The sequence below is a fragment of the Rattus rattus genome, chromosome 4 (assembly GCF_011064425.1).
Source record: "Rattus rattus isolate New Zealand chromosome 4, Rrattus_CSIRO_v1, whole genome shotgun sequence".
NCBI classification, from domain to species: domain Eukaryota; kingdom Metazoa; phylum Chordata; class Mammalia; order Rodentia; family Muridae; genus Rattus; species Rattus rattus.
The window spans coordinates 81,573,942-81,587,646 of NC_046157.1; the positions used below are offsets into that span (position 1 = coordinate 81,573,942).

Genomic DNA, 13,705 nt, shown 5'->3' on the forward strand with positions numbered 1-13,705 from the left:
GCCAACGGGCACCCACATACTCATGTACTCATATATGCAAAAGCATGCAGACACATGTGAAAAAATAGAGGAGAAAAAGATCCTGAAGATGGTTTTGGGAGACCATGGGACCTTTTTGTTCTTATTCCCACTGTGACCAAATTGGGTACATTTTCTTTCTCTGCTTTCCCCAGTATTCGACTCTCTAATTGTCTTAATTGAGGAACCAGGTTCTGACCTTAGCAACTGAGTCCCATGTATTCCCTCTCTCCCTCCTTACCTCCCTCTCTCCTTTCCTGCCTCCCTCCCTCCCTCTCTCCTTCCCTCTCTCCTCTTCCTTTCCTTCCTTCCAGGCACAGTCTGTTGAGAACTGGAAGTACCCGGGAGCCCACTAGAAATTAAACTGAGCCCAGAAGAAGGGGTGATGGGGTGACCCACTGCTCCTGTGTGTTAATGACAGAGCAGGACTTTCTCCTGTCTTGACAGTGCACATAATCCACATGGGTGTCGTGTGCACCTGGGACGGTATCATACATTAAACTGAGATCTGCAGATGAATATGGTGCAGTGCTGGACCAGAGGACCAAGAGGGACCCTTGCCTCTGAGGAAGCATGAAGTGCTGGGTTTTACAGTGAGAGAGACAGTGTTTGTTGAGGACCTACAAAGTACTGGACCCCTGGCCGGGGACTTCCATAAAGGTTACATCTTCTTTCTTTGCAAAAATCCAAGATGACTCAGCAGATCAAGCTGCTTTCTGCCAAGCCCAATAACTAGAGTCTGATGCTTGGGATCCACGTGGTGGGAAGCAGTAGAGAGAATTATGTATGGATGCAGCTGTAATCTAGAATTATGGGTTAAAATAAGCCTTTTCTCACCTAAGTTGTTTCTTTGTCGCTGTTTTATTACAGGATATTTTATTAAAGTGACAGAAATGAAACTAAGGTAGCTTATTACCTTTCCTCCCACTTTCCTCATCCAGACGTGTAATCTTACCCTGGGAATTATCTTAGTGGTAAGCTTGTGCCTAGCATGCACAAAACCACGAGTTTAATCCCAGCACTGAGAAAGAAGACCTTTATGAGGCACAGACTTGGGGGACAATGGATTGTACCGGAAAGCTTAGTAAGGTAGAGCATATGTGAGACCAAGGCACTCAGGTACCCAGCTGAGACAGTAGGCGTCTTCTACCAGATTTCTGGCCTGGAACTCATGTTCATACTCCCCACATCAGTCACATAGGCCTAAATGGAGCTCTCCTTGCTAACAAGGTACCTAGAGGCCCTGAGTATTTAGCCAATAAGCCTCCCTTCCCTTCCTGCAAAAGGTATTTAATCTCTGGTCCACCTTGAGAAGTTGGTACGCAGCCATTTTCCACAACAGTCAATGAACAGCATGGATCAGCATGGCCTGTCTCTTTCATTGGGAACTACTGTGGGGAAGCATGGAGAAAGCGTGCAACTACAGAAGCCACTGCCTCAGTCTCCCACAGAAGGCCTCTCTGTGCTCCCAGACAACCGCTGCTAAGCTATGGACTTTCACCAATGATCTAAGCTGAATTCCTCATCCTCCCAGTCCCAGGTCCGCTGCCGTGGTCGTCGTCTTCAGCACGTGGGCCCCCAATGGTTCCAGCCTCTTGCAGAGCCTCCGATCCTTCATTCCCAACTCGACTGGATTCCCGGGAGTCAGGGAACCCCAACTTGGCCTGCCACATCTTAGACCGACACCCCCCGAAAGTGGAGTCTCGGCACTTCCCTAAAGCCCAACACCAGCCGCAGTAGGACAGGGAGACGCAATCAAGCTTCCCGGCATTTTGCCTCCCCAGCAGCTGCACCCAACGCCCCAGTCGCGGGGCAGAATGTGGACCCACACAGAACCATCTAGAAAGAGCAGACAGTCCTGGGTTGGTGTGTGAGAGTGTTTAATGTTCGAAGTACAGACGTTTACCAGCAACCATCCAGCTGTCTTCCCCACTCAACGCAGATGCAGCACACCAGTATTCCTGCTCCCGGGATAGGTGGGCTTTAGGCAGACGTGGCCTCTGAAGAAAAAGTAGCAGAAACAGGAGTCTTGGTGGTGGAGGGGAGAGTATGCCAATTGGATTGGCTCCTGGCTGGACTTAAGCTGTAATTCTCCTCCTACTCAGACTTCTCTCACATACCTCTGGGTCCTGCAACAGATACTGCTCAAGGCTCCCATCCCTCCCTTGTCCACGCCCAATGTCCCCCTGGCGGGCGCCACTCACCAGTGAGGATCTGAAGTTGGTGCCCAGCATCTTGGCTACAGTCTAGCCCACTGACCACAGGTGTCTCCAGCTTCTGCCTGCCCCTGGCCACAGCCCAGAGGATGCTGGCTGTAAGAAGCTTGCTCAGGAGGACACAGGCCAGCAGGAGAAGAATGGAAGTGGGTGGGAAGAAGGTCTTTCCTGATTGGCTCCTTGGGAGGAAGATGGTAGGTTAGAGGTGACCCACAGGATGAAACCTGACTGTGCGGAAGGAATAGAGAGGAGCCAGGGGTTCCTAGGGACCTGGGGAGGGGCTTTATGTGGCCCAGGGGCTCTACTGTCAATTTTAGGATCTACTAAGAGCGTGAAAGACACCCCATTTCCCAGATGAGCTCTTCCCTGTAGGATGCTGTGGTGATGCGGTCGGTGCACAGGCACACGGCTGCACACATGCTCAGGGGTTGTCCAACACGTCTTTATTAGTGCATTGGAATGGGCCATCCAGAATATTCTGATTCTCCCAAAGAAGCAGGGCTTCAGTTTTAAGCTATAATACTGAGATTTATTGCTGAATTTTAGGGGACTGTGGGGGTCTCTGAATGTACTTTTGTGAGTTGCTACGAAAGGTTCTAATTTCTCAATTTCTAGCCCCAAAACATCAATACTCTAGTGGACGGAAGGGGTACTTAGACAAGATGATATCTGGGCCTTTGCCTGATCTGTTTGCCCTGAGACCTCCATCCGAAGTTGCTGCCGGGAGTCTGGGAAGGGACCAACCACTACTGTACCTGGAGGTGCTGTGTTCCACTTGGGCCCCTTCGAAACTCTCTGACTCCTCGGGGACCCAGAGGTCTCCAGCATCTTGGTCATCTAGAGGGTCTGTGATAGACAAACCGTGGATCACAACCCTCTATCCATCCATTTAAGCCACTGCTGCTGGGGGAGGGAAGAGTCCCTGCACACGTAGTAAGGTCCTCAGGGCTCCAGTCTTAGGTAAATCCTTAGCCCCTAGTCAATTCCCTAGCCTATAAGGGGATGGGGTGGACGTGTAGCTCAGTTGACAAAGGCTCGCCTACTATGCACAAAGCCCTAGGTTTGATCCCCAATACAACAAGAGCTAGGAATGATGGCACAGGCCTCCTGTGAGCTCAGCACTTGGAAAAGACAGGAGGACCAGATAGCAAAGTTATCCTCTGCTAAATAAAGAGTGAGTTTGAGGCCAGACTGGACTACACAAGACCCTATCTCATAAATAAGAGGGGCTGCTGGGAGCACCTCCTTAACAGTGGCAAGGTTTGACCTCAGCCTAGTACCTGGCACCCCACTGGAGTCAACTCTCATTCTGTCATTTCCCTATGAAGAGCAAATGACTATTGGGAGGCCTGAAAATCTGCAAGTCCGGCATGGTGACGTGTGACCCCAGTACCAAGGTTCTGAGACAAAAGGATGGAGCATTCTGGTCAGCGTGCCTCAAAACAGAGAAAGCAAACCAAACCATATCAAATTATTATGCGAACTGTGGGGTACAGGGCTGGCCCAATGCTACTGAACTAGACCCCAAGAAGTCCTATCTCTTGAACCCCTTTTTTAGGAAGGTGGTGGAAGTAGAGTTTATTAAAGAGCTAAAATCTTGCCACCTCAGAGTCTAGATATTCGATTCCATTATAGAGGCCAGAGTGTGGGCAGAGACCCAGATCCCAGAAGCAGCTTGTCTATAGGCCTCTGCTAGTCCTGTAACTAGGCAGGACTCCCTTTTAAGAGGCCATCTTCCCACCTACCCCCACCGCAACCCAGTTCAGAGCATCCAAAAGATGCCGCCATGTCTCTTTAAACCTATTTTTTCTAGGGTGCTTAGGGCTGAACCCCATCATCTCCTTTGAGAGATGAGGCAATGTAGACTGATAGAGGGACAGACGGCACACTGCCCAGGTAGAGGGACAGACAACACATTGCCCGGTACAATAAAGAGGTGTTTTTCTGCACCAGGTTGCCTTGTTGAATGAGTGGATGGATCTGCTATGCTTTAAGAACCACACACACACAGTGCTCACGTACTAATGGGATGCCAATTAGATTGAGCAAGGAGATGGAGATAGCCCTTCACATATATGTCTGAACTTGAGTGCTGTAAAGCCATTTCCTCTGTACTGAAATATGTTCTCATGGAAGGAAGAGTGAGGACCATGTCACTCAAAGAGTAAAGAAAACATACAAGGCTCAGGCACCTCATGGAACACTACAGGATTTATACACAAGCCCCAAGGTTATATCTGCCATTACAGTTGTTGGGGAGAAGAGACTCTGACTAGGACCTACAAGTTTCCCAGGGAGCTCTAAAGATGCAGCGAGCCCCAGAGACGCAGGGAGCCCCAGGGATGCAGGGAACCCCAGGAATGTAAGGAGCCCCAGGGATGCAGGGAGCTCCAGGGATGCAGGGAGCATCAGGGATGCACGGAGTCCCAGGGATGCAGGGAGCACGAGGGATGCAGGGAGCCCTAGGGGAAGCAGGGAGCCCTAGGAAAGCAGGGAGCCCCAGGGATGCAGGGGAGCACTAGGGATGCAGAGAGCACTAGGGATGCAGGAGCCCCAGGGATGCAGGAGCCCCAGGGATGCAGGGAGCCCCAGGGATGCAGGAGCACCAGGGATGCAGGGACCAATAGGGATGCAGGGAGCACTAGGGATGCAGGGAGCACTAGGGAAGCAGGGAGCCCTAGGGAAGCAGGGAGCCCCAGGGATGCAGGAGCACCAGGGATGCAGGGAGCATTAAGGATGCAGGGAGCCCCAGGGATGCAGGGAGCACCAAAGTTGCTGTTTTTATGATTCATCATCCATGCTGGGATGGAATTTTTGGATGACACAGTTGCTTTTGAATTCCCTGTAAATTAACCTTTGCCCCTGCACCTAGAAGTAGCCCCAGTACACTCACTAATTCACTAAGCTAGACCTGGAGCGAATCATTTCTTAGATCTGTCCTTGATGGCTAATCTGGGGCAGGCTTATGTCCCCCTGAAAAAGTCGCACAACAATGAGACCTGGCCCAAGGAGCAGCCAAAGGTGCAACCAGCCAGTGTACTCACCCTCCAGCACCTCCACCACGACCTTCTGGAGGACCTCGGCCTCTCGGCCTCGGAGGCTCTGACACTGGTAGAGGCCTGCATCACCAGCTTGGAGGTTCCTCAGAGTGATGGTGACAGTTCCAGCAAGGGTGTCATCTGTGATGACCGTGCTCCCGTTCTGCTTCCTCAGGAAGGCCAGCAGCCACACACCGTGTGTGCTCACCACGCGCTGGCATGGCCCCTCCTCAGCCAACTGGCGACACCAGGCCTTTCGTCGTCCCCAGTGCCTCAAGGCGTCATAAGTACATGACACCCTCAGGGACTGGCCAGCCACACCCTGCAGCACTGTGGTGTTGAGGGCTTGGGACAGCTCTGCAGAGGAGACAGCTACTTGCCATTTTCATCCACCCACCAATATTCACTGAGCGTCTACCAGGAGCAGCCAACTATATAGACAAGGATCGTACCTTTAAAGAGCTCAGGGTCTCTAGGGAGAGGTGGCGCACCTTAGAACTAGCCTCCCTGCCCCCTCAGATAGCGTCTCTATGGCCCAGGCTGTCCTGGAGTTCACTTTTTAGACCAGTCTGGCCTGTCTTGGAACCTACTTTGTAGACTAGGCCAGCCATGAACTCAAAGACATCTGCCTGCCTCTGCTTCCCTAGTGTTGGGATCAAAGGCATGCAGGGAGCACAGTGTGTGCATGGCCATTAGGGTAAGGTCTGGTCCTTGGGCACCTTCTACTTCTTGTTTGAAACAGGATACCTCACCTGTGGGCATGGTAACTAATGACTGTCCTCCTGACAGGCCCTAGAATCATCTAGGGGCAAACTTGTGAGCTTGCTTGTGAGGGATTTTTCTAGGTCAGATTAGCCTATAGAAATAGGGAAGAGAAAGTATCTGAACTCAGTTCTTTGGGCAGTAACATTCCATGGACCAAGGTCCCCAGCTACATCAAAAAGACAAAGAGAACCCAGAGGCTGCGTTTATCTCTCAGCTTCCTGACTGAGCATGCAGTACAGCTGCCTCTGGCCACCATGTCTTCCCCTCCGGGAAGGATTATATCCCAGACGCTACAAGCCAAAATGGACCCTTCCTTCGCTGAGTTGCTTTTGTTGTTTTGTTACTTTGTCACAGTAACAAAACAATAGTCAACACAGTGCAAAAATTCACACGTAGACCAAGCTGGCCTGTGTGCTTCTAGGGATCTAGCTACCTCTGCTTCTCATGTCTCTGTTCTTGGGAGACAGGCATATGCCACACTAACTGGATTTTTCTCATGGGCTCTGTGCATCCTCATGCTTGCAAGTCAAGCATCACGTGACTAAGATGTATCTTGTCCTTGAACCCCCTCTGGCTCTATCTTCCCTCTGGTCACATGGAGCCAGGATGCCTATTTTGCCCTCTTCATCTTGGGAGAGCAAAGTTAATAGATCCTTGGAGCTCAGGCTAGTTCCCTGAGGGTTGGGATGGCTCCTCCCTGCCCCTACCTTGCTGTCCACCCCTCAGTCTTCCATACTGGATGCCTCGCCTTTCCTAACTTTGAACTCAGCTTCCCTGTTTCTGTGGCTCTGTTCCTCTTTTACGAAGAACTTGTCTCAGAGCTATTTTGAGGGGAGACATGAGACTGCTATTTTGGGGATCCTCTTGGGGTAGAGGAGATGGCCTTGGGGCACCCGCCAAGTTGTGGCCAGGGCAGAGGGACAAGGGTTCACCCAAACATCCTCCCTCTAGCATCCTTTCTCCAGCTATTACTGGGATAGGAACATGAAAGGGGGTGTCAGGGAGCTGGTGGCCTGCCTTTCAGAACTAGAGACCTCCATCTACCTAGAGGCAGGCTGAGGTACCCTTCTTCTCCTTCCAATTCCAGCTGAGATGCTGCAGGGACAAGACACAGGCACTGGGACCAGACGCAGGGCAGCCTCTTCTCTTACCTGGATTGGTCCATGACTCTCAGGAGCAGGAGGCACCCGGCCTCACAGGTGTTAAAGCCTTCAGCATCCCCACCTCCCACTGAGCTCCGAGGTCGAACATGGGAGGGGCTCCAGGAAGATGCAAATCCTAGTCTGTCTTTCTCCCTTCTCTCCATTCTGTCTCTCCACTTATGATGTAAGAGCTCCTTGAGTGTTTAAGTGCCTTGATGAGTCCCCTACCTCACAACTCCTTCAGTGACCAAGTCCAGCAGCCCCTAATCCCTTCCTATAGGTGGGTGTCAATCCTGGGGAGGATGGTGTGAAGAACCAGCCAGTGAGGAGGAAAGCAGAGTCAGAGCAGACACTGGAGTGTGCCAGGGCTCCAGCCTTCATTACAGTTCCCTCCATGCCACCCCGCCCCCACACCCCAGCCATCTGCCCAAGAAAGGTGAGGAAAAGAAGGCACTGTAGAGGCAGGTCCCACCTGTGACCAGCAGCAGGACAAACATGTGGAGAGGTTCCATGGCACCCTTCCTCAGCCACCCGGAGGGGACAGACGCAGGGGGTCCCTTGTGTCAGATCTTGTTTGTCCCTTGAAGTGCAGAAAAGAGATGACCAAGCCAGTCAGGCTCAGCCCACAGGAACTGTGCTCCTGGATTGAGCAACAAACAGTCAGGACTAGGGTGGGCGCTGTGATTCAAGGAGGAGGAGAAGGGCATGAGGGAGGAAGGAAAGGAGGCTTCTGCATAAAGGTCAGCTGTCTTCCGGCAATGCTGGCACGGCTGGCCCAGCATAGCTGGCACCAGACAGGCTTTTAGGTAGTTCTATCTTCTTGCAGAGCCTCAACTGGGGGCCATTATCCTGACACTGTAGCCAGGGTGTCTGCCATCTCCACTGGTCCCAGCCTCCCCCCAGAATGAAGGACAGGCCGGCATGTCACCGGAACACAACCCTATTGTGTAAGGCAGCAGCTAAGGCTGCAGACTAGAGCCACAGTTCCCATTTGCTGTGTGTACACTCAGGCCTGTAACCTTTCTGTGCCTCATTCCATACACCCATAAGGTGGGGCTATTGGTGATAAACAAGTTTATCCCGAGGCTAAAGGTAGTTCCCTACAATCAAGGATCCAGATGCACGGAAGCCCTCAGCAAGGGTTAAGTGTGTCTTGTAACCCCATTAGCGGGGGACGAGGAAATGGGCAATCTCTGGTGTGTTTCAAGAATCCCTTCCGTGGGGAAATGTAAACAGCATCTATTCCTCCCTCATAAGATCCCAGCCACAGGGGTTGGGGATTTAGCTCAAGCGGTAGAGCGCTTGCCTAGGAAGCGCAAGGCCCTGGGTTCGGTCCCCAGCTCCAAAAAAAAGAACCAAAAAAAAAAAAAAAAAAAAAAAAAGATCCCAGCCACAAACTAAAGTAGGATTCCAAGATTCACCCTGTCTCGGTCATTGTTCTATTGCTGTCCATCATAATCATTGCAGACGGCATGACAGCAGGCAGGCAGGCGCTGGAGCAATAGCTGAGAGCAACATCCTCATCTGTAGGCAGAAAGGGAGGAGGGGGGAGAGAGCACTTTTGCTTGCCTCCCAATTTGCCCCGAAGAGCTGAGTGTCCCCCCCCAGTGTGCATGTGTCCATGCAGCCCAGTCTTAACTTCTGACCATCCAGTGACACGGTCTCAGCATATCCTGGAATTCTAGAGGACAGGGATTCCATGGGTGGAGCTCCCCACAAGGGATGGTCCAGGCACAGGGTCCTGCATGTGCCAAGGCACAGAGGTATCTAGCAGGTCAGGGTTGGAGCTCAGAAGATCCAAAGGCATTCCCAGCCTGGAAACAGAGCTGGGCCAGAGGTCATGAGCAAAGAAGCCAGGAGCCTGGAGGTGCGTTACCTGACTACGGTTCTGGTCTCTGTTGTCGTGATTGTGTCCATTTATTCCTCTGTGATGGTCAGGGAGTACACCTGGGGTGTAGAAGGAATAGAATAGAAGACAGAACTTCACACACGACAAACAGTCATTAGACGGAGTGGTCCTAAATCACTGTACAGGAACCATTCTTAAGTTGTGTGTGTGCGTGCATGTGTGCTTGTGTGAGTGTTGCAAGGTCAGAGGTGTCCTTCCTCAGGCACCATCTGTTAAGGGCTAGGTAAAATGTTAAGGCCTAAATAACTATTACCTTACTAGCCTGCCATTTTGTGCTGCTACTAATATTATAAGGAAACTGTCTCACACATTGTTTCTGCTGTTACTAGGAAATTTTCTCAAGCTCAAGTTGGTTACATATTCTGTTATGTCCTGTGCCCTTGGAACCCAATTGAGATAGAAGTTAGCAGAACTGCTTTGTATCATTACCCACAATAGGGTTGGACCCGAACCAACCACCCAACAGCACTTCCTGCACCTGCATCTAAGCTTTTATGGTATTTGCTTTTAGAAGCTGCCCTTGGGATGAACCCCAACCTAAGAGAGACATCTGTACCAATATAAGGAACTATTTGGAATAACGCTTCCATTTTGAGTAGGGGTCAAGTAAAGTTTAAGTTCCCAAGACTTCCCTGGAAACTGACATCCTACTTGGCAGACAGAGAAATTTCCGGGATAACTGACATCCTGGTTGGCAAGTTAAGGCATGAGTATTAGACAAGTCCCTTGCCACAGTTGAATACCCCAATCAATGGGAGCAGGATAAGTGCACAACAAAGACGTGTTCTGAGGGAAACCCCCTATTCTTAAATCCAGATTGGTGGAATAACTCTTGGCACAGATGTTTGTTGATTTTAGGCTTAAAAACCCTGTATGATCTTAACTCAAAGTCACAGTTCAGCTCCTGAGCCTGAGTCTTGGCCCTGATCAATCAGTCCTGAGGAATAGGTTCAATAAACTATCCCTATCTAAATGATATTGGGGTTCATGTGGCTTGTGAGATGACTCCAGAACACCAGTACCATCTACCACATTTTTTGAGGCAGGGTCTCTCACTTTGTATGAAATTCACCAACTGGACTACACCGTCTGGTCAGGGAGCCCCAGGGCTTTACTTACCTCCACCTGCCCAGAGCTAGGATTATATGTACACACCGCTACACCTGGGCCTTTTTTCTCCCACGACTGCATCGAACTATAATGATTTATGTTACTCAATTTTATCTACAATGGATAACAACTGTTAACGCTGAAATTCACCAGAGAAAACCAATTCCACCATTTTCGGCCAAATTTGAAACAAGCTACATTAAATACTAAATACTGATCACAAGATGGACATTGGTCAAGACCATTTCTTGGAACTTCCCAGCTAAAAGCCCCAAGACTAGTGTTGCAAGGGTTTCTAAGACCAAACCTATAGGCCACTGTAGTTTCCCATGGGGCTTTGTTATTTTCCAAAGAACTACAACTCTTAGCATTCCGAGAAGCTCCTGGGTCCTTGGGCAGGTGGGGCTTACTGGTTAATTTGGGGCATTATGCAACATCTTTAATGATACATCCATTCTGACCTAAGACTATGAGGACAAAATACTTTTAGCTTATTAGTTCTTTAAGATAGTTATTTTATGAGTTTTGCCGTTGAGACCTATCCATCACTTGTTGCACGTTTTCTGTTAGGTGCCTCCCTCACCAAGTATCTTCCTTTGAAACAATGAGAAAAACCACGCAATGTTTTCACCTGGCTTTTTCTGTGGGCTCTGGAGAGTGAGCTCAGGTCTTCATGCTTGCAAAGAAGGTGCTTCATGATGGAGCCCTCTCCCAGACCCTCCACAGTGCCGTAAGTGTTTTATAGGTTTAAGAAAACAGGGATATAAACTAGTCGGCACAGATGGTTGGCAAAGTCAACTCCTCTGTGCCTATTTTTAGTCTCTAGCCCCTGTCTACTTTTTCTCTTCCCTTTTACTTTATTTGCTAAGGAAAGCAGATAGTTTATCCCGCAGGGTTGTCCACAGTGTGTGGCCTGCTGATTCACCCCAGTGTTGCTTCCTTTTCTCCCCTGGCCTCAACATTTCCTTCAGTTGACTTAACTGTCGAGGAGAAGCTTTGGAAATATGTCAGAGGTGGTGGTATGGTCCCAAGGGCCTCAGTCAAGGGGCTGGGCTTTCTTTTCTGTGACAGTAATAGTCTGTGCTTAATCCATTAGGGGCTGTGTAACTGCGTTGCTGTAGTCGATTAAAGCTACTCAAGTCACCCCTATGTTGGCAGCTTGAGTTCCTTGCTAGGCACCCCAATGTTCTGGATTCCCGAATGAAACACAGGCACTCTCACACACGAACATGCACATGCTCATACATGCATGCACTCATGCAAGCACGCACACACGCACCAGCATTCTATCTTAATAAGCCTTAAAATGGCTCAATGGCTGGGCCACTCCCAAACTTCCACTCTGCTAATGCCTCCCCTCCAATACTCCCGAGTTATTCCTTACTAAAATCTATAGTCCATCTTTACTACCATAAACCCAATTGGGGAGGAGGATGCCCTGAGGCCACTCTTCCCTGGCTCTTACGGGATTGCTATGCTCTCTCTTCCGTAGCTCTCAAGCCTGGATCTTATTCTTTTCCCAGCATGACGATTCTCCTTTCCCCTCAGTCCCCAGGCAACTTCATTTACCAATCAGAACCGACTGGGAGGAAGGGACCCTTAGCCTCTTAACGTACAGATCCTCATGCAATTTTAGGAACCCGAATAACAGTGCAAGCGGCACAACAGAGATGAATGCTCTGTCCTCACTTCTGTGAGACACAGCTTGCTCAGAAAAGCAGGAGATGGGCGTGTGTGAGGTGGCTCAGTGGTTAAGGCAGCTGCTGTTCAAACCAGATGATCCAAGTTCATTCCCTGGAGCCCATCCAAGGGAGCAAGGAGACACAGAGTTGTCCTCTGAGATCACACATATGCCCACACATTGCACACACACATACACATTAATGTGCGTATTAATAGTAAGTAATTTTAATAATAAGTAATTTCTAAGTGACAAAAAAAAAAAAAAAGGTGAAGAAGCAGGCTGTGCTGAACGCCCGTGATCCCACCGCTGGAGAGGATGACACACCATTGAGAATCGCCATCTCAGAATAAAAAGCAGGAGTGCCTTGTTCTCTCATTTATAAACCGTTTTGTTGGTTGTTGGTTGGTGGTGTTTGTTTTATTGGAACTCTAGTTGCCATTAGTATCTTTTAACGTTTTATGTAGCTATAAAAGAACAAGGTCAATGGATTTGATACATTTAAGATTCAATGTATTTAAATAGGCTCGATGCATTAAATAGATTGATGCATTTACATTTGATACATTTACATTTGAAACAGCTTAACTTGACCATACATAAATTTGCTGGCGGCAAACTCATACAGTCTGCCTGCCTCTGTCTCTCCAATGCCAGGATTAAAGGCACCACCACCCTGGATCTGTAGCTGTTGCGTTTGTTGCCATGGGAACCACTCAGTCTTTGACCCCTGGTTAGTTACCGAGTCCTCTCAGTCGATGTTAGCCTACCATCTTCCTTGCCATATGGCATGACAAGATGTCTAGGGCCTGGCTTGTTCACTTCTTATTTAGACTTGTCTCAGTCCATTTCAGGGAATGCTGCTTGCAGTTTTAGTGAACATCAGTATTTTAATGCCAGGCTTGTGTCTGAGTTTCTTCGCCCATGCCTGTGGTAAAATACTCAGACAAAAGTGGCTTTAAAATGAGATGATGTATTTGACTCACAGTGCATCCTGGTGGGAAGCCATGGCTCCAGGGGCTTGAGTGTTACATCACAACCATAGTCGAGAAGCAGAGAGAGACAGTCCATGTTTTCTGGTACTCAACTCCCTCTCCCTATGTTTTCTTTATGTTTATTTAGTTCTATAAATGTAATTGGGATGATCTTCCACAGACAGGTTCCAAAGCCCATCCCTAGGCAATTCTAGAGTTGAACAAGGTGATAATTAGCACTATCACTTGTCATAGCAGAGGCCTGCGATCCCAATAGTTGAAAGTCAGCAGGAAGATTGCTTTGAAGGCCAGCCTGAGATATGTAGGGAGGACCTGTCCCCAAATTTAAAATAAAAAAGTATTTCAAGAACACCACAGTGCATGTGATCATCTGTAAAAGTATATTTTATTCTGGTGTTGTCATCTTGGAGCCTTACTACCTCTGTCTGATAACCTAGGCTTAGTCCTGGAAGCTTCTAGTCTCCATACAATCTTATCTAGGCCTAGAATGTTTTCGGCCTCTGAGACTTACTTCTGAAAAAGTACGTCCTTTCTAGCTCTTTCTGAACTCTGTCTGGTCAACTCAGCTAGCTGTTCGGCTCAAACTCTTCTCCAAGATGACTGATTCGATCTGACTTCTCTCTTGGTCTCTGACATTTTGCTCTGCTTGGCCTGGAACTAACCCTAGCAATCTGTTCCAATCTTCCGGCTCCTTCTCCTTCTCTGGCCCATTCTGTCTTCACCTGTGTCTAGCTTGTTCTTCTTTTCAACCAGTCTCTGCGAAACCCTCCTGGTAAAACTGCCTCTGTTCTCTCTGCACTGCCCCTCAAATAGCTTCCCTTTTCTCTCTCA

General features: G+C 49.2%; 1 protein-coding gene across 3 annotated transcripts; it reads right to left on the minus strand.

Moving 5' to 3' along the window:
- Nucleotides 1-1,881: 1,881 nt before the first annotated feature.
- On the minus strand, nt 1,882-7,850 carry Trem2 (triggering receptor expressed on myeloid cells 2). Of its 3 annotated transcripts, XM_032900554.1 has the most exons (6): nt 7,652-7,850; nt 5,279-5,629; nt 2,990-3,080; nt 2,223-2,413; nt 2,139-2,147; nt 1,882-2,018 (listed from the first exon to the last, which is right to left on the minus strand). In XM_032900554.1, exons 1-6 carry the CDS (start codon nt 7,689-7,691, stop codon nt 2,002-2,004), a joined length of 699 nt encoding a protein of 232 aa, XP_032756445.1. In that variant the 5' UTR covers nt 7,692-7,850; the 3' UTR covers nt 1,882-2,001. The 3 variants fall into 3 exon arrangements, with proteins under 3 accessions (XP_032756445.1, XP_032756446.1, XP_032756447.1); XM_032900555.1 differs by lacking the exon at nt 2,139-2,147; XM_032900556.1 differs by lacking the exons at nt 1,882-2,018; nt 2,139-2,147 and having other exon boundaries at nt 2,258-2,462.
- Nucleotides 7,851-13,705: the final 5,855 nt, after the last annotated feature.

What these genes read in the sequence shown, in the direction of transcription:
- Trem2 (XM_032900554.1), bottom strand. Translation starts at nt 7,691, where the DNA reads ATGGAACCTCTCCACATGTTTGTCCTGCTGCTGGTCACAG. An exon ending in TGTCCTGCTGCTGGTCACAG is followed by an intron (nt 5,630 to 7,651) that starts GTGGGACCTGCC and finishes TCTCCTCTGCAG; the next exon opens with AGCTGTCCCAAGCCCTCAAC. An exon ending in CGTGGTGGAGGTGCTGGAGG is followed by an intron (nt 3,081 to 5,278) that starts GTGAGTACACTG and finishes TGTCTATCACAG; the next exon opens with ACCCTCTAGATGACCAAGAT.